This window comes from Lemur catta, chromosome 17, assembly GCF_020740605.2.
Source record: "Lemur catta isolate mLemCat1 chromosome 17, mLemCat1.pri, whole genome shotgun sequence".
In the NCBI taxonomy this organism is placed as follows: domain Eukaryota; kingdom Metazoa; phylum Chordata; class Mammalia; order Primates; family Lemuridae; genus Lemur; species Lemur catta.
This window is the reverse complement of record NC_059144.1, coordinates 3,229,654-3,247,911: the sequence shown is the minus strand read 5'-3', so window position 1 is coordinate 3,247,911 and position 18,258 is coordinate 3,229,654. Positions and strand designations below refer to the sequence as shown.

The following is an 18,258-nucleotide window of genomic DNA, read 5'->3' as shown; positions in this document are numbered from 1 at the left end:
TTTTCAAGCAAATGAATACCTTTATTAACATGGTAAGTTTTTTTTTTTTTTAAACATGGTAGGGTTTTGACCTCAAATACTTGTCAGGTCTGCTACTCAAATGAACTTATAGCTGGACAACGTATGAACCTTGAAGATGCCTCTTCCCAGTCCAGTTTAGGGTCCAATGCAGACGATTCCATGCTTTCCGCCCCTATCCCCTCAAGGGCTTTTGCAAACATCTCTTCCATTTTATGCCCAGAATCCCTTGAAATGAATCAGGGTATTACATCAACTTGTACAGAATATCAAGATCTCATCCTCTATTCTAGGTTCCATGTCAGATAAAGATGAGTTAGGTTGTCCAAATAAACTCATCAGACAGGTTACATCAGATAGTGTACCACACAGAATCTAAATTTTGAACAAAATACATCTCTCCTCCTTTGGTCTCACATAGAAATTAAAGTCCCCAAATACAGACACACTATCTTCCACCCCGTCTCCAGATTCATTAGGCCTCGCCAGAGCAGCCCCATCCACATTTCCAGTTGAAGTCTGGTCCTTTCTTCAGCAGCTGCTGCATGGAGTTGTCTTCTAGAATCAATGCAGCTCCTTCAGCACCTCCAGAGCTGGAGAACTCCAACTCTTGAGTCTCGTGTCGCACACAGACCCAAAGTTCCAGGGAGCTATCAGGTCACACAAGAAAGAGCAAAGCACCTCAAAATTTAGAAATAACAACCAAAGCCCAAGAACAAATGTGACTGCTACAAGAGCTTACAATCTAGGCTCTAATTCCTGTATGTGAGAGCATTATTCCAAACAAAAGTTACTTCTCCAAACAAAAACATTTAACAATCAAAACTCATATTGAGGTCATCAACCACAGACCATAGCAGAAACGTAGTGTAAGTGAGGACAGAATATAGACAGAGGAAAAAAGAGAAAACAAAAGGCTCTCTGGTTTCAGCTTCTCCAGGGTGTCAGCCAATCTCCATCAGTCGACCAAAATCCATTGGCTGTAAACCTAAAGCACAATTGGGAGAATTTCATCATCCAGAGGTTAATACTGAGAGAACAACCCAGAACCCTCATCAACTCAACCATGCAGGATGCCACCGGACTCATTTCAGTCTTCCAGCAAAATCCGGAACTGTCCATGGGCCTTCCCTCCGGAAACCCTCTATCTCTGTCCCTCCTTGCCGGAGGGCAGGGGTTGCCTGACTTTGTTCCCTTAGCGACCTTTAGGTTTACTGTCCTGTAACTATTCTATAGATTGTCCCCTTCGGTTACAACCAAACACGTTACCAAGCAAAAACCAAAACAACCTCATTTTTCCAAATTACCAACGTAAAAACCATTTAAACGGCACCCACCGATACCTTCCAAGTTAAAAACTTAGCGCGCTCCCTCGCTCCCTCCCCCACCTTCGACCCCGCGTGGATTTTTATGCATCGCTTTTCTCAGCGGGCACGTTTGCGGCAGCCACCGAGCCTCCCCGCCCGCCCGCGCGGGCCCGCTTACCGCCGACGCCGCCTCAGGACGACTCGCTTCTCTCTATCCGCCGGACCAGCTCGACCAGCATCTCTGCCATCTTCGCGATCTCCTTCGCCTTCTCCTCGGCCTTCTCGCACCTCTTGGCCACCCTGCCCTCGACCCCCTCGCTGGGGTTCTGAAGATGATTCAGGGCGCTCTCCTCCGAGGCCTCCACCTGCGTCTTGATCTGGATGAGCATATTGTCCATCTCCCACAGCTTGCTCCGATTCCGCAGGTGCGCGCGCCCGCGCTCGCGGGTGAGCGACGCGATGTCCTCGCGCATCTCGCTGATGACGGGCAGCAGGAACTGCTCGAAGTCCTCCTCGGGCTCCAGCACCTCCACCTCCTCGGGCTCCGCCAGCTCGACGATGTCCAGGGGCCGCATCTTCTGCTGCTGCTTCGGAAGCGCGGGCGCTGCGTCTGCTGGAGAGACAAAATGGACACTCGCCACGTTTAGCAACACAACTCCAGAATATTCTTTAAAACTTTTACCCTTTTTAAACTTTTCTCCTCGGAGAAGCCACGGAAAGAAACGACTTACGAGCTCAGAAGCGGCGAACAAAATGGAGTCGCGGCCGTCAACCAGCGCTCTGCGCGTTGCGGCTCCTTTCACGACACAGCCGGGCGCTTTACGGTCGGGCTGCGAGGCGCGGGCGCGCGCACGACAGTAAAGGGCGGTGCGACGCGCTCACGCAGCAGTCACGAGCACGAGCGCGCACGTTCTCTCTCATTCTCGCTCTCCCCGCACTGGGTGCGCGTCACGTCTGTTCTACCCTGGTTTCGCGGGGTGATCTCTTCCGGGTGTCCCCCACATAGACGGCTTCTCGTGTCCGGGAGTTGACATTGTTAACAAGGTCCTCCTGCACCAGGACAGGAGGGTCCTAAGTAATGGTGTAGCAAAGGCTGTGACATCCCTGGGGTGACTTTCAGCCCTTTCCTCTCACGTGGGGCCACCGACCCCTCTCGCCGTCCTGAAGTGTAATGCTCTTGCTTGGATTACAGTCAGAAGTGTCCGCGTGTCTTTCCACCAACCGATCTCCCCAAGGGTCAAAGCCTGGTCGGATTCACCCTGAGGCCCCAGCAGACCCAGAGTCCAGTTTGTGGAAAAGGCATTGTCAACTGTCAGCCTTCAGCTCTGTGTCCCTAACGCCCTGGGCGGCCCTAGGGATGCATTAGTAAATTTGCTTTAACATTCACTCAACACACAATTTAAGGAAAAATTAATTTCCTAGCCTATTGACCAGTCCCAAAATAGCATTGAACATTGCAGGAATCCAGCTTGCCTAAGTGCCAAAGATTGGCTTCTGTTTTCCAGTCAAAGGGACACACGTCACAGATTTGAATACGGCAGAGTTAAAGATGAAGAGAAACAAAAGCATATCTTTTTGGAAGACCTTTCTCAGGTTCTTTACATCATTTGCTCTTGTAAAAATGCAACTTTTGGGCTTTCTTGACATATCAGAGGCAGCTAGCTCATCATTTTTTTGGGTATGAATAAAAATACATGGCTCAAACAACGAGACACCACTGTTGGAATATTCACAATCCAGAAAACTGCAAACACCAAATGCTGGTGAGGTTGCGGATCAACAGGAACTCGCATTCCTTGCTAAGGGCAATGCAAAATTATACAGCCATTCAAAAGACCATTTGGTGGTTTCTTACAAAACTAAATCATGCTCTTACAATATGATCCAGCAATCACACTCCTTGGTATTTACCCAAATGAACTGAAAACAAATCATTTATGTGAGAGAAAACTATCATTTATGTGAGAGAAGAGGAAAGGGCTGGCTCCAATGCAGGAGGGGAAGAACCTGGATCTTAAAATGTACATTTTATTTAAAAAAATAAGAAAGAAAGCCCCAAATGTGATCATTTCCTGCCATTAGCCTGCTGGATTAGCAGTTTACTCCCCATCCCGGGTCCCTCGCACTACTCTTCCACGTCCTGGGGCTGTTCTGTTCCGCAGAGTCCCTGGGGCAGCCTTGGGGCCAGCAGCCTCCGCTGAGGGCTCACTGCTGTCGGAAGTGAACGAAGAACGTCCGGATTTCCTTTGGGTGGATGGTGATGGTGGGGCCTTCTGGTGACCTCCAGGGAAAGGTGGAGCAGCCTGGGGGCAGAGGTGGTCTGTCCAGCACTGCACCTTGGAGCTTCCTCCCAGCCTCCCCATCACAACACCTTGCCTGTCTACAGTCTGCTGTGGCTCCCACCGTGACCATGGCCCTTGGCTGCCCCCACCTGCTAGGACTCCTGCTGCAAGTGGGCCTTTTGCGTTTCTGCCCTACCCCCTGGGCCCGGCCCCACTGGCCTCATTTTCTCATGGGGTTTTGGACTCAAGGCCTAAGAGCTTTCTTACTGAGGCACCTGGTGAACCCTGGCCTTTGCCTCACTGGGCTCCACTGAGGTCATGCCCTGGGGTTGGGCTCCACTCTTGGGAGGGAAGCCTGTTCACTCATCCCTCACCCATCCATCTTCCTTCCTTTCCCTCCATCCCTTTGCAACCATCCATCATCCATCCTTCCTTCCTTTCCCCTTCTTTCCTTCTTTCTTTCCTCCTTCCCTCCCTCCCTCCTTCCTTCCTTCCTTCCATCCACCATCCATCCATCACAGAGCAAGCATCCACCATGTACCGGGCACTATGCCATGTGGAGTGGGCAAAAAGGAGGTACACAGGACAGAGGAAACACTTGGGCAGGGCAGCAGAGGAGGCACTTGACCTGGCCAGGGACTCAGGGGAAGCCTCCAGGGAAGCGTGGGCAGCAGCTGGCCAGAATGAACAGGACAAGGGCATTCCAGCAGAGGTGACAGCACAGGCAAGGACTGGGAGGCATGAGGCTGCCTGTGGTGCGCAGGAGCTAACAGTGGTGTGTGCAGTGTGAGGCTTGGAACGGCTGACGTCAGCAGGGCCAAGTCAGGCAGAGGGCCCCAGGGCCCCCTCAAGAACATGGGGCTCTCACCCAGGGCACTGGCAGGGCATGTGGTCTATGTGTGCATGTGTGCACGAGGCTGTGTGGAGCTCTGGCAAGTGGAGACTGAGCCAAAGCCTTTCTTAGCCCACCGGCAGATCTGGGAGGGCTGCAGATTCAGAGAGGGAAGGCAGCACTCAAGGTCATACAGGTGTAAGGGGCAGATGGCTGGATTTGAACCAGGTCTGTCCGGCTCCTAGGCCTGGCTGGGATCCAGGGCCGGGGAATAAAGCAGGGGCTCCCAAACCTCTGCAGTGGCCAGTCTGCGTCCCCCAGCTCCAGCGGCGCAGTGTGCTCACGTCCCAGGTTCCTGTAAGCGAGCGCTCCTCCACTGCCACCACGGGCCCCAGCCCGCGCAGTACTGCCTGCAGGAATGGAGCAGAGGTGGGAAGCTGCACCAGCGAAGCCCCAGATCTGAGCAGAGAACCACAACAGCAGCCACGCCATGGACTGTGTGTCTTCAGGGCTCCAGACCCTGCCCTGGTGCCTCACACACCTCCTTCACCTACTTCTCACAGCACAGCAGCAAGGGCAGGACTGGCTGCCAATTTTACAGATGAGCAAACTGAGGCTGGGGAAGCGTGTGCTTTGCCAGCAGGCCCAGGAGGCCTTTGAGCTGCTGGCCCACGCTGCGTCCCTCCCCCACAAAGCACAGGTGGTGCCGTGCCCTGCCCAGGATGAAGCCAGTCAGAGTCATCCCATCCCCCCTTTCCCAGTAAGCTTTGTCCCGGCATCCCTTGCAGCTAGGGGAGGCAGAGGCCCATACAGTCCTGGAGAAGTCTGCAGACTGGGAGGGTGAGGATGGTTCTTGGAGAAGCTTCTGTGCGCTGAAACGAGGAAAGAGCCGCTCCAGGGCAAGGCCCTTCTGCTGCTACCCCCGGCCCCTCCTGCCTTTACATTTGCTCATACGGGAGGCCTGTGCCATCTAGTGACCACAAACAAGGACATGGGACAAAGAGCCAGCATGCTGATGACAGCTGGGTGGGAAGACGGACACTCTCGTCAGGTGAGAAAACACAGCACTTCTGTTAGGTGTCTTACGACTGGCGGCCACACACACTCTGGGCTGCCGTGCGTCTCCGCCCCACCACCCCGCCACCGCCCACGTGGAGAAGAAACCCGTGACGTCCACCCTGACCATCCCCTCCTCTCGAGGCCTCAGCGCTTCTTCCTTTAAAACAGGCAGCACCGATGACCAACGTGCAGATTCGACACTGTGTTCTCTGCTCCTGCTGGCAGGCCGGGGACTGGTGGGGAGAGAGGCGGCCCCTCCATGGCGGAGGCCGTGAAGGAGGGGCAGGGGCCGTGGTGCGGTGGGCGGTCACCGGCCTCTCTCCATCCTCTGAGGGCACATGTTGAAGAAGGCCCAAGGCGGAAACGCAGAGACTTACAGACACTGTGTGTGAGCAGGAAATGAAATAAGGAGCTCCTAGCCCCCAGAAAGAACGCGAATTGAGGAAGAAATGAGGCGCCTCAAGGCGGGATCTGCTGGGGAGAGACTGGGGGGCCTCTGAGGACAAGGTGGGGCACTGACACTTGATGAGCCCCCAGGCACCCTTGCACAGGGCCTCTCAACAGCCCTTGGGGCAAAGAACTCTCATCTCCCCCCACTGTACAGGTGAGGAAACTGAGGCTCAGAGGCATGAGGCACTCGAGGTGCCCAGAGGAGGTGACTGGAGGCGGACCCTGGACTGTCTGACTCTAAGTCACCCTCAAAGGCGTTTGTTTTGTTATTACACAGATGATATCTGTGTTGTTTAAAAAGTTTTCAATAAGAATAAATAATAAATAAACACAGGCTTGTCGTAATACTCGACACACGCAGGAGACATGAAAAGGCAGGGTGGGCGGTGGGAGGTATGTCCCCCTGAGCCCACCAGAGCCCACCCGGCATCCGTTTGCGAACACGCCCTGACGGGTCTCTTTGCCGAGGCCATTTCTCAGGCAGGGCCCTGCAGGGGAGGCCTGATTTGGGGGTCTGGGGGCGGCACTGGCACGGGGGTTGGCAGCTTACCTCCAGGTCCACCGTCACCGGCTGAGACAGGACCGGGTCCTCACCGGCCTCATACAGGTGGTGGAGCCGCAGCAGGACACGGTGGAGGTCGGCCTGGGCCTCCCCTCGGTGGCCTTTGGGGGCAGAAGGAAGGTGGCATTAACCAACCCGAATGTCCCCACTCTATACCTGGTGACTTACCACTTGACTCCTCTACCTCCCTGTGACAGACAAGGAAACCAAGGCTCAGAGAGGGGCAGTCACCTGCCCAAGGCCACACAGGTGGGGCACTGCAGAGGGAGGATTCCCACCCAGGTCTAGCGGACTTTAAGGCCCCCTAACATGATGCCATCAGTCTCGTCATAAGTCTCAGGCATGATTGAACCTGTCCTGAAATACTCCAGGTCTCTCCTTCCCTGCCCCCTTTGAAGTCACCTGTGGCCAATGCAAAGTGAGCAGAAGTGATGTGTCACTTCCCGACAGAAGCTTTTCCCACTCTGGTGACTGAGGAAGCACGGTTGCAATATAGCCTCCGTTGGGGGCGCCTGGCAGCCACGGGGATAAAAAGCCTTCCTGACAACCCCCGTGGGACACTAGCATAGGGGAAAACGAATTCACACTGTTAGGACAGGGAGGCTTGGGGCTCTTTTTCACTGCAGCATAACCCCCGATGGACACAATGGTCTCGTTCACCATGTGGTATACGTGACCTTGTGTCCGTCTCACCTTCCTGCACAGAAAGGCTCATTGCTGTGCTCCCATTTCACAGATGAGAAGACCAAAGCTCAGAGGAAAGTACGGAGTTCAAGGTCCCAGAAAGGTCAAGGCCTGGTTGACATCAGTGTTTCCCAAACCCCAGCTATGCCCCAAAGCAACTGAATCAGACTGTCTGGGGGGTAGAACTGAGGCACCAGTATTTTTTTAAGAGCTCATCACAGGGCCATGAGGTTGCTGGTTTTCAGACTGGCACACAGGAATGGCTGCCCAAGACCACAAAAGCTAAGAGGTTTGTAAAGTGGCTTCTACATGCTCCTAGTGCATGGTCAAGGGTTCGAGTTCCAGAGGCAGGGAAGGCCCCATCTCCTGGCCTGTACGGCAGGGTGATGAGGGATCGGCTTCCCAAGGCAGTTGCGAGTGTGCAGGGAAGTGGGCTCCTGACTCTCCTAACAGGGCGTCTGGGAGGCCTGCTCAGCCCAGCCCCCTCTTCCCGCCCCCATTTGGAAGCAGGCCGCCTACGGAAACGTCCTCAATGGCGCTGGGCCACGCTCACAAGCTGGAAGGAAAGGCTCTGCAGCTGCGGGGGGCTGCCCCACCCTGTGTCTCTGGGATGGGGGAGGTGGTGACGCTGGGGCTCAGCTCTGGGAAGCCACCCTGGCTGCAGGACTAGGCCGCAGCCTCCAAGACCATCTTTGTCAGGATAAGGGTGTTGCTTGGCCTTTCGGGCTGATCCTGTCTTGCTTCTGCACTGGCTCAGGACTTGGGGGTTAATGTGTCTTCTTTCTCCTCCTTGTTCTTAACTCTGCAGATTCTTACTAAGCCGTCTTTCAGGTGTGCCAGCCCCTGGGGACGGGAGGATGGCCGAGGCATGGTCAGACCCTGCTTCGAGCTGCTCACAGTATAAAGGGGCAGTAAGGTGCAGCTGCGGCTGTGGCCCCAGGACAAGTCGGCTCCTGGCAGGTGTCACCTCCTCCGGAAGTCCTCTCTGATGCCCTGCGGGGCTTTGTTTTATCACGGTCACCACAGTCTGGTGACTTGGATGTTTCCGCCTCTACTGACAGCTCACAGAGCCCAGGGACCTTGCCTACCTTGGCCACCGCTCACTCCCTAGTGCCCAGCACAGGAAACACTGGTGGAGTGAATGACTGGGAGCTCCCAGCAGTCAGGCTGCCTGAGCTCAGAGGACAAGCAGGAACTCGGGGGTTGGGGGCTCCAGGAGGTCTCCCTAGAGGAGGCAGGATGGGAGTGCAGCCCTGAGGGTTGGGCAGGATGTGGACAGCAGTCTGGAGTTGGGGGTGGGGTGGATCCATTCAGAGACTGGTGTGGGCTGGTCCTGGGCTGGGGTCCAGGCCCACCTTGTCCCTGGCTTGCAGAACAACTCTGGTCACTCACCAACTCTCTGTGGGCCTCGCTGTCCCCGTTTGCCAGATGGGGTCTGGGTGACCTTGCAGAGCCATGACAACTCTAAGGTGAGCCCCCTTTGGTGGTGGCCCAGGGGCCTGGCTGAGGGAGGAGTGAATCTGGGCCCCTTGCACACCTGCCTCACCTTTCTGAAGATTCTGCACGTGCTCGGTGTGGTTCGAGCTATAGTTCCAGCCCGGGATGCTCAGGATCTGCAGGTGAAGATTCGGGGGCAGTGTCACAGCCTCTTGCTTCTGGGATCCTGGGCGGTTCGGGGCAGTCCCTGCAAGGCAGATGGACAGAGTGAGGACAGGGTTTGGGGGCTCCACTCCTCCTCCTGGCACACAGAGCTTCCACATTACCTGCCCCTGCCCCTTCCAGTCTCCCCCACCCACCCCCGCGTGCAGCCTACACCGCGTCAGCCTGAAGCACCTGCTGGTGCCAGTGCCCCAGGCTGCCACCTCCTCGCCTCTGCTCATGTGCTTCACCTGAAAGCCTTTCCCCCTGCGTGTCCAACTGCTGAGATCATGGAGTTTCAGGGCCGGAGGGACCCTGAAGCTCCTCTAGCCACTTCAAACTAGAGAGCAGGAGAATAAGGCCCAGGGAGGGGCAGAGCTTGTTCAAGGTCACAGCAAGTCCACGATGCAGAACCCTATCTCCACTGGAGGTCTGGGGGGCCAGCTCCCCCTTGTGTTGTCATCTACCAGTCTCTTTGCTCAGAAGGCACCTCGGTGCCCTCTCCTTCCTACTCTGGACTTTCAGCGGGAGCTACCATCTTCTCACAATATCTCAGGTCACACCGATGCATCCAGGCACAGGCCACCTGATCCCAGTGTGACAAATCAGAACCCTTCCCTGGGACTTCTGTACTCAAGACTGAAAGTCCGAGTATCAGTTCCTTTTGGGTGGGGGAGACAGAACTGTTCTTTGAGAGCAGCCCCAGAGCTGCTCACAGCCACATGCCAGGTAGGGGGAGAAGGATGGCAGCAGAGAGCAGCACAGGGGAGAGATGGAGAGGGACAGTCTCAAGAGGGTTCCCGTCCTCGAGGCCAAATGACACCCTTGCCCTCTGCTCGGTGATGTGGGCCTCACGGTACACTCTCCTTGGGGTGCAGCGAGTTCGAGCTGGTTTCTCTCACTTGCAACCAACAGAGACCAGAGTGAGGGCGGGTGGGACGGCGCTGACAATAGCCGTGGCACTTGCTCAGACATGCTGACATCTAGCTCTGCAGGAAAGGCGCCGAGCTGCCAGGAAGAAACCACTGACCAATCCAGGAGCAGATCCCGACCCTGCCAGGCCAATCAGATGGCCCCTCCCGGGAATCTGACGCGGGGAACTGAGGTGCCCGGCAGGTAGCTCAGTGGTAGTCCTGAGAGACATGGCCGTGAATGTCTGTCCCCAGGATACCTGGAGCTGCCTGCCTCCCACCCAGGCCTCTTGTCCAGCTCCTCCTTAGATTCCAGAGCTTCCCCAGGCCCTGCCCAACTAGCAGTCCCTCCTGTTTCTGCTACTTCCACACAAAGATCCTGCACTGACGCCCTGGACCTGATCGCTGCTCTCCCCCTGGCCTGTGGTCTCACACTCCTCCAAACCCACAGAGCACCAGGCCGTTGCCATGGCACGGCTCCCTCTCTACCCTGAATCCTGGCTCTGTGTGACTGTGTCCTCCCCATCCGAAAGCCCATGCGAGCTCCTGTAGGACAGGGGCTGCCTCTCATGCACTGCAGCTGGGGCGCACTGCAGGCGCACAGCAAACGTTTGCTGCCTGAGTGAGTGACAGCCTGCCTGCTTGCTAATGACCTGGGCAGGTCCTGGCTCTAAGACCAAAGCAGGCAGAACCTTAAAAACACATTCTAATCAAAACCTCTGCAAGTGAGTAGAAAAAGAAGAGTTCATGGATTAGTGAGAATGGCACCAAATTTTACCTAGATCTTTAATTCTTTAAAGGTTGCTCCAAAATACCTTTAAATGTAATCACTGTTTAATGTTTCTCATGGTCCACTATTTTAATAAAGATATAGGACTACATGGTTGTTCATCTATAGAAACCTCAGTGGAGGCAAAGCATTAACCTTGCAGATTAGACTATGGACTGGAAGCACCTTCACCTGATGACAGCATACCTAGATTCAGACAAAACCAGTTTTTTAAATGCTGAGCCTTCAGACCTGAAGTAACATAGCGAATAATGTCATATTAAGAAAGTAAACGGTGTATCAGGGAAGCAAATAGAGAAGATGCAGGGAAGAGGAGCGAGGAGTGGGTGTAAGTCTTGGCTCTGTGCTTGGATTAGCTGCATAATAACCTCGAGGGAGCCACTGCTTCCCTCAGTTTGCCCATCTATTAAATGAGGGGCTTGGACCAGAGATCTCTGAGGTGCCTTCCTGCCCCAAAGCTGCCCAGATTCCTGAGGGCACGAGCCCCTCCCAAGACCCACCGGGGCCAGGCTGGCTTGCTCTGGGGCAGTGGTGACGTGTATTCTGAAAGGGTGCCCCTTTACCGGCCAGCTCTCCGAACAGCACCACGGGCCTGTGCTGCAGTGCCAGCCCACTCCTCTGGCGCAGAGCAGTGGTGACCGACCAGGGCCCCAGCAGAAGCCAGAGTACCGGGTGGACAACTGAGGTGTCGTTCAGCGTGAGGTTGTAGCCCAGGTCCCAGTCGAAGTTGTTCCACAGCCGCCGATGGAGCATGACCTACAGGAAAGTGCTCCTGAGAGGCCCGTCACACCTGAGCATGCACATAGGTGGGGCCACAGGGGGCTGCGGCAGGACAGACTGTGCCTTCTCCTACCTCCACCTGCCCGTTGCCCTGGCTGGAGATGCCGTGCGCCCGCTCTGACAGCAGCAGGAGCCTGCTGCTGCCATCCTCCACGAAGGCCGACTGGACCATGGGGTAGTAATTCTGCAGACATAAGCGTCACCAGGCCGGTGGTTGGACCAAAGGGTGAAGTAGGCAGGCCACTTGGTCAGGGGTCACCCTCTGCCCCCCCAGCTAGGCCTCCCCACAGGCACAGCTGCAGCATGGGGTGGGGACCAGCACGGGGCTCACATCCCAGCTTGACTGCTCCCCTGCCGTGTAACCCAACTGCCATGCGGCTAGGCCCCAGCTAAGCTCTTGACCTCCATCATCTCATGAACCCTCAGTCTGACCCTTTGATGAAGCAGTCATCTTACAGATGAGGAAACCGAGGTACAAACCAAGGTCTCTCGTATGTGGCAGCACCAGAATTCAGACACCAGTCTGACCCAGAGCCTGAGCTCTCGACCCCTGAAAGGGCAGACACATGGGCAAGGGGGCTTTAAAAGAATTCTCTCCAGAGGCCTCTACCGCTCCAAGCTGGTGCTCAAAGGGTTGGGCAGAGCCCATTGGGGCGCGCTGTGGTCATCGCAGGGCATACCCGAGCAATGCTGTTGTTCGAGTAGGCCAGGTACGGCCTCCGCTGCATCTGGTAGCCGTTGTTGTCCGAGTAGAGGACCTGCCGGCTATTCAGATCAGTGCTGGTCCTCAGGACAGCCTCTCGGTTCAGCTCCAAGGGGCCCACGTGGTACTGCTGCTCTATCCGATGGCAGAGCAGCTCCCTGTCATGGCCCTGTGGCACGTGGGTGAGCCGGGAGTAGATTGCGTACGTGTAATCCCGGGTGGTCACATTCCTGGAGGAGAAGAGGGCACCGGTAAGTAAAGCTCTAGGAGCCTTCTGGATGCTTCCTTCCCTCTGTCCTTCCTTCCTGAATGCAGGGTGGGCAGGCAGGAAGCCTTCTTGGGCCACGTGGACAGTGGCCCCACCCGGGACACTGAGGGGTACAATGCGGGTGGCCTGGTTCCCCAATAGCACAGAGCTAGCTGCCCTGCCAGGCCGATGGCTCACGACTGCTCTGCTGGTGGAAGCACAAGGACTCCTCTCGTGCGGGTGAGACCCTGGGTCTCTGCCCCTGCTCTGACTGGCTCCTGGCAGACGCGGCGCGGCACAGGCAATCGCAGCCAGCACACAGACCCCGGGCGACTCGTCCTCTCCTGGCACTTCCCTTGCACAACAAGCGCGTGCTGAGCACGGCCCAGGAGTGAGGAAGGACCTTCATTCCCGCATTCTCCTGCCCACGCGCGCCGGCTGTGCCTGGCTGTCAGGGTCACCCCAGACGAGGCACCTGTAGAAGTACTGCCGGATCTCAGTCACCAGCTTTCCCGCCACGATCTCCATTTCCACGGCCTCCCAGGCAGGCGCCGCGGCGTCCTTGGGTGTGAACATGTAGTTATCGGAAATGGGGCCCTGTTTCAGATCGCCGTTGACGTGGTACTCCAGGAACTCCTGGGTCATGCGCACCGTTCGGTTACTCTGTCTGCAGAGGCAGGAAAGAGCACATGTCACTGTCATCATAGACAGCGTCTTGTGATCTGGAACCGGGCTAGCAACCTCTGCAGATCCTGAGCAGCATCACGAGTCTGCACAACCAGGCTCACAGACAAACTTGAGACCCCACCCAGAGCCAGTGTGGCTTAGAGTCATCCCGCCCCAGAGCGGATCACAAACAAGAGCGGGGCAGGGACAGCTGCTGCACCAGGCAGCTCCTGCCGCCAGCATAGGCGACGGCTGCTCACCCTGGTGGCCAGCCTGGTCTGCCAGGAAGACCTGCCCAAGAATGGGTTTTTGTCACGCTGACCCGAGCTGCCCAGCAAGACACCAGAATTTCCTGACCCTGTGCACCCAGTTAAATTCTCCAACCCCCTAGCCTGAGCAACACAGCATCTCTACAAAAAAACTTAAAAATTAGCTGGGTGTGGTGGCAAGCGCCTGTAGTCCCAGCTTCTCAGGAGGCTGAGGTGGGAGGATCGCTTGAGCCCAGGAGTTCGAGGCTGCAGTGAGCTATGATGATGCCACTGCCTTCTATCCTGAGTGACAGAACGAGATCTTGTCTCAGAAAAAAATTCTCTGACCCCCACAGGTGGGGACTATTAATCCAGCCCAAGACTGAGGCACACCAGGCTGGGAGAGGCGATGTCACTGGCCCAGGATCAGAGACACCTAGGAAGTGTGCACATCAACACCCAGATTCAGCCCCTACTCCAAACTCTGCCCACGCCCTTATAGTAGGATGTTTGAGTTACGACAGAGGATGGGGGAAAGAGTGGGAACGGCCAGAGCCTTGTAGATAGATGAGTATTTTAATTTTAAATATGCAATTTTTGGCCCAACCAAGTGCGCAGTGATGAATTATTTATTTGGGGGGCAGGGTCTCACTCTGTTGCCCAGGCTGGAGTACAGTGGCTTGATCATAGTTCACGGTAGCCTGCAACTCCTGGGCTCAAGTGATCTTCCAGCCTCAGCCTTTCCAGTAGCTGGGACCGCAGGTGTGCACCACCACGCCAGCTAATTTTAAAATTTTTTGTGGAGATGGGGTCTCACCATGTTGCCCAGGCTGGTCTCAGACTCCTGGCTTCATGCAATCCTCCCACCTCCCAAAGTGCTGGGATTACAGGCGTGAGCCACAGCACCTGGCCACAAGTGATGTATTGGTATGTGGGCCTGGCCTTGCCATGGCGGAAGATGAAGAAGTGGACAGGCTCTGCACCCACTTGGGGAATTTCCATGGGATTGGAGCTGGGGCAGGGAAGGAAGTGCCCTGCTCACAGAAAAAAGGATCACTTTCATTAATCTGGCAGGAAAGGCCTTTACCTCTGGCCTCAGACTCCCTGCCCCCAGCTTCCTGTTACATAGCTTCGCCAAGGCCATGAAGAGAGTGGAAAGAAAGCCCCAGAATGGGAAGCAGGACTTGCATATTGTATACGTGATAAGGGACTTGTATCTGGAATATGCATAAAGAACTCTTATGATGCAATAATAAAAAGACAACCCAGTTTAAAAACGGGCAAAGGATCTGAATACACATTCCACCAAAGATGCTCAGGTGGCCAGGGACTGCATGAAGAGATGCTCCACGTCACTAGTTAGCAGAGAAACGCAAACCAAAGCCGCCGTGAGACACCACTTCGCACCCACAAGAATGGCTGTCACAGAAAAGACAGAAAGCGACACGCAAGTGAGGATGTGAAGACATCGGAACACGTGTAACCTGCTGTTGGGGACATGAAACGGTGCAGCCGGTTCCTCAAACGGTTAAACAGAGTTAACTTGAGACCTAGTTGAAGTCCACTGCCCGCTGTATACCCAGGAGAAATGAAAACGTGTGTTTACATAAACACTCGCCCACAGGTGTTCACACCAGCACCGCTGACGGGAGCTCCCCAGCATCCACCGACTAAAGAATGTATGAACAAAGAGCGGCACAGCCACGCAATGGAGTGCCGCCCAGCCACGGAAAGGCACGAAGTCCTGACACCGGCTACCAGGCAGATGTGTGCTAAGTGAAAGAAGGGAGTCCCCAGAGGACCACACAGTGTGTGATTTTGTTTACACGAAATGTCCAGGAACAGGCAAATCCACGGAAACGGAAATAGATGAAGACTGCCGGGGGCTGTGGGGGAGGGGAAAATGAAGTTCCCTTTGAGAGTAATGAAAATGTTCTGAAACTGATTGTGGTGATGGTCATACAACTCTGTGACTACACTAAAAACCACTCAACTGCACACTTTAAATGGGTGCACCATGTGGTATGTGAATTGTATCTCAATAAAGCTGCTACATAAGGAAGAATGAACTCCCCTCAAGGTGAACTGCGCTGGGTTGGTGTCCATGCACAACAGCCATGAGGGCCTCAGCCCTCCCTGCTGCTCCCCTGCCCAACTCCCCCCTTGGCAGCCGCCCCCTTCCCCACTGTCCCCAGGAGCCACTGGTGGGATGCTGAGGACAGACCCGACCGGGGTCCCATTTGGAGGGAAGCCCTGGGGCTCTGTGGCAGAGAGCTGCTGACCATGACCTTGGGCTGAGCACTGGGAACACCCCCTGCCTCCCTTGCCCTCTCTCTCCTCTTGTTCTGCTGCTGTCCTCTCCCTGTCTGCCACATGCTCCTCTCGGGTTGGACGTCACAGTGGGTGCTCTGACACAGGCAGCTGGGCTTGATGAAAACTGCCCTGGATGTGGCCTGAGGAAGGACAGGGTTGGCCCCACGCCAGCTGGGAGGACCTTCCTGGGAGGTCAGCTGCCCTCTCTGCACACACAGCTGCCAAATGAATACGGGGATGAACGGATGACTTGCCAGATGGACAGGTGGGAGGGTGGGCCTAGATGATTTCGAGGGTCCCTTCCTATTCTAAAGATAGTATGACTATTCACCAAATAGAGATTTTATGTTTGTTTAAATTAAAGAAGTAGACAACACAGAATATATTTCTTCCCAGGGTGAGTCCCTCATTGCCCCCTTTTCCAGGGATCAGTAGCCCTGGAGTGGAAAAGCATAAGACAACCTTTCCCGCACGGGCTACACTCACACTCCAAATATCAAAGATCACGATGGCAGGAGGATCACGGTGGCTTCGCCAGCCTCTGGTCCTTCCCCAGGGCAGGCAAGCAACTGAGACCCCTGGGCCTGGGTGCCAGGCTGCGCCTCACCTCTCCCGGATGCTGTGCATCAGGTTAGTGTCCTGGTCGAGCAGCACAGTGTAGCAGTCGTTCACCACGGGCACTAGGCGGCTGGCCCCATGGCTGGCATGTCTCCTCAGCCTGCGGCCAAATCGCAGGGTGCTGGCCACGGTGGCGGCCGGCTCCTGGGTGCCCTCCTGGGCCCCTGCCGTGGGCCTGATGCCATAGTGCCGGTAACTGAGGCCCGGGATCGCGGCCAGGATATGCAGGACGTACGCCGATGGGGTCTCTGTCGAGTTCTGGATCTGCAAGGTCAGCAGGATGGGAGCCAAGGGTGGGTTTCAGGGCTCGATGACCTCAGTCTCCTCAGTGCCCTGGCTCGCACACCTCCTGGGATGGGGTGCTCACTACTCCCCGAGGCAGCCAAGTTCTGCTCCCTGCATCCTTTCCCCAGTTGTGGCTTTGCCCTCTGGGACCCCCACAAGACACATCCATCCTGGGAGAGCCCTTTGGCCACCTGACGATGGCTGGCTCTGGGGGCCCAAGGCTTCTCTCACTCGGGCTGAATACCCCCAGCTCCTTCAGTCATCCCTCCCCAGCCAAAAGTAATGCCTCCCAATTCCCAATCCCAAGTCCTCTGACCTATTCTGGAACCTGGGGCCCACGAACACAGCTCCCTGCTCGACGCCTCCACCTGGCTGTCCACAGCTGACCTCACCAGCTACCCTCCCTCCCACACCTGCTCCCCTGCAGCCACCCCACCCCCACCGAGGCCACCCATGGTCATCTCTAGGACTCTCAGAGCCTCTCACTCTCCCCTCCCTGGACAACTGCCCAGCGTCCTCACAGGTGTCCCTGTGTCCACTCCCATCTCCCTGATCCATCCATCGCAGCAACCAGAGTGAGCTTTTCAAGAGTCTCATCTGCTCCAACGGGTGACATTGGCCTGTGGGGACCCAGCCTCCCCTCCCACCACCACTGCTTCAGCTCCTCAGGCTTCAGCATCACCACTGCCTCCTTCCCCACACTCCTGCCTTCCTGCCTGCCAGCCCTTGCTCACACGGTCCCTGCCCCCTGGAGTGTCTTCTCTTAGGAGGAGCAATCCCCTAATCCTCCAGTTTCCACGTAAAAGGACTTTCTCAGGTTAACCCTCCTGGCTTCTGCCCACCTCTGCGGTATCTGATTTGGGGAGGGGAGGTCGGGAGGGGTCACTGGGCGCGCTCAGTGAGCCCCACCACGCCCTCCAGCTACGGCGTGCAGCTTCCATGCCCTGTGGGAGGCCTTTTGGGGGCCCCAGTAGCAAGTCCATGACTGCTGCACACGCCCCCCAACCTAGGCCATCCCCGAAATACAGCAGACACTTGCTCCTCGCCTGCCTGGCCCTGTATCGATGCCACTGGCCCACCTGTTTAGAACGTGTCCCCGCCCCGTCAACTTGCTCTATTGGTGCCCCCGCATCCCGATCACATCGTCTACCACTGTCTGTGCTGTTCCATTTTGGTTCTGGCCTGTCTCCCCACCGAGTACAGGCCCCTGATGGCAGGGATTCTGTCCCCAGCACCCAGCACAGGGCCGGACACACAGTGGGAGCCCCAGAGCAGGCGCATTGCATCTAGGTGGGAAGGGGGCTCCATGCTGGGTCTGCCCAAGCCCACTCCCCACCCCTTGCAGACAAGCTCCTCCTCATTCTTAGCCTCCAAAGGGGCCCCACCCTGGCTCCCAAGTCATTAGTACACACCACAGCTGTCCACACTTGTGTCCTAGGATGAGGCCTGGGCCTCTCATGTCCAGGGACCCAGCACCCAGCCCAGGGCTGGGCCAGACTGGGTATCTGGGAGTGTTTGCTGAGTGACTGAGTAATGTCAGCCCATCCTCCACCACCCCAAGGAAGGGTGGGCTGGGTGACATGTAGGGTGCCTTCTGGAGCTGGTGCTGGCTCCAGGGATGTCTGGGTGGTACAGACACGGCCGGTCTGGGCACCACTCCCTGACATCAGCACCTCCATTAAAGCACCTCTTTTAGACACTTGAAGGCCTTGCCACATGCCAAAGTGGAGATTTATATTAGACTATAAACATTCGCAGAGGAAGGGGCATAAGGAAAGCTTCCCATGTAGGAGAGCTTTGAAGGGAGGTGACAGCAGTAGGAGGCCCCAGGAGCAGGGAACAGGGGCATAACGCCACTTTGCTAA

At 56.1% G+C, this 18,258-nt stretch overlaps 2 protein-coding genes across 2 annotated transcripts in view; both read right to left on the bottom strand.

The window, feature by feature from the left end:
• Positions 1-2,156, bottom strand: MRFAP1 (Morf4 family associated protein 1). The gene is made up of 3 exons (XM_045528377.1): positions 2,057-2,156; positions 1,504-1,938; positions 1-1,006 (listed from the first exon to the last, which is right to left on the bottom strand). The coding sequence occupies exon 2, from the start codon at positions 1,898-1,900 to the stop codon at positions 1,517-1,519; it is 384 nt and encodes a 127-aa protein (XP_045384333.1). The 5' UTR covers positions 1,901-1,938; positions 2,057-2,156; the 3' UTR covers positions 1-1,006; positions 1,504-1,516.
• Positions 2,157-3,259: 1,103 nt separating this feature from the next.
• The window catches only part of MAN2B2 (mannosidase alpha class 2B member 2), a 38,629-nt gene continuing 23,630 nt past the window's right edge, over positions 3,260-18,258 (bottom strand). Inside the window, exons 11-19 of the mRNA XM_045528376.1 lie at positions 16,098-16,372; positions 12,739-12,930; positions 11,994-12,246; positions 11,387-11,497; positions 11,097-11,289; positions 8,741-8,878; positions 6,499-6,611; positions 4,732-4,849; positions 3,260-3,628 (exon numbers count right to left, since the gene is read on the bottom strand). Coding sequence (XP_045384332.1) covers positions 3,531-3,628; positions 4,732-4,849; positions 6,499-6,611; positions 8,741-8,878; positions 11,097-11,289; positions 11,387-11,497; positions 11,994-12,246; positions 12,739-12,930; positions 16,098-16,372 — 1,491 coding nt within the window. The 3' untranslated portion in view covers positions 3,260-3,530. The remainder of the gene's footprint in view (positions 3,629-4,731; positions 4,850-6,498; positions 6,612-8,740; positions 8,879-11,096; positions 11,290-11,386; positions 11,498-11,993; positions 12,247-12,738; positions 12,931-16,097; positions 16,373-18,258) is intronic.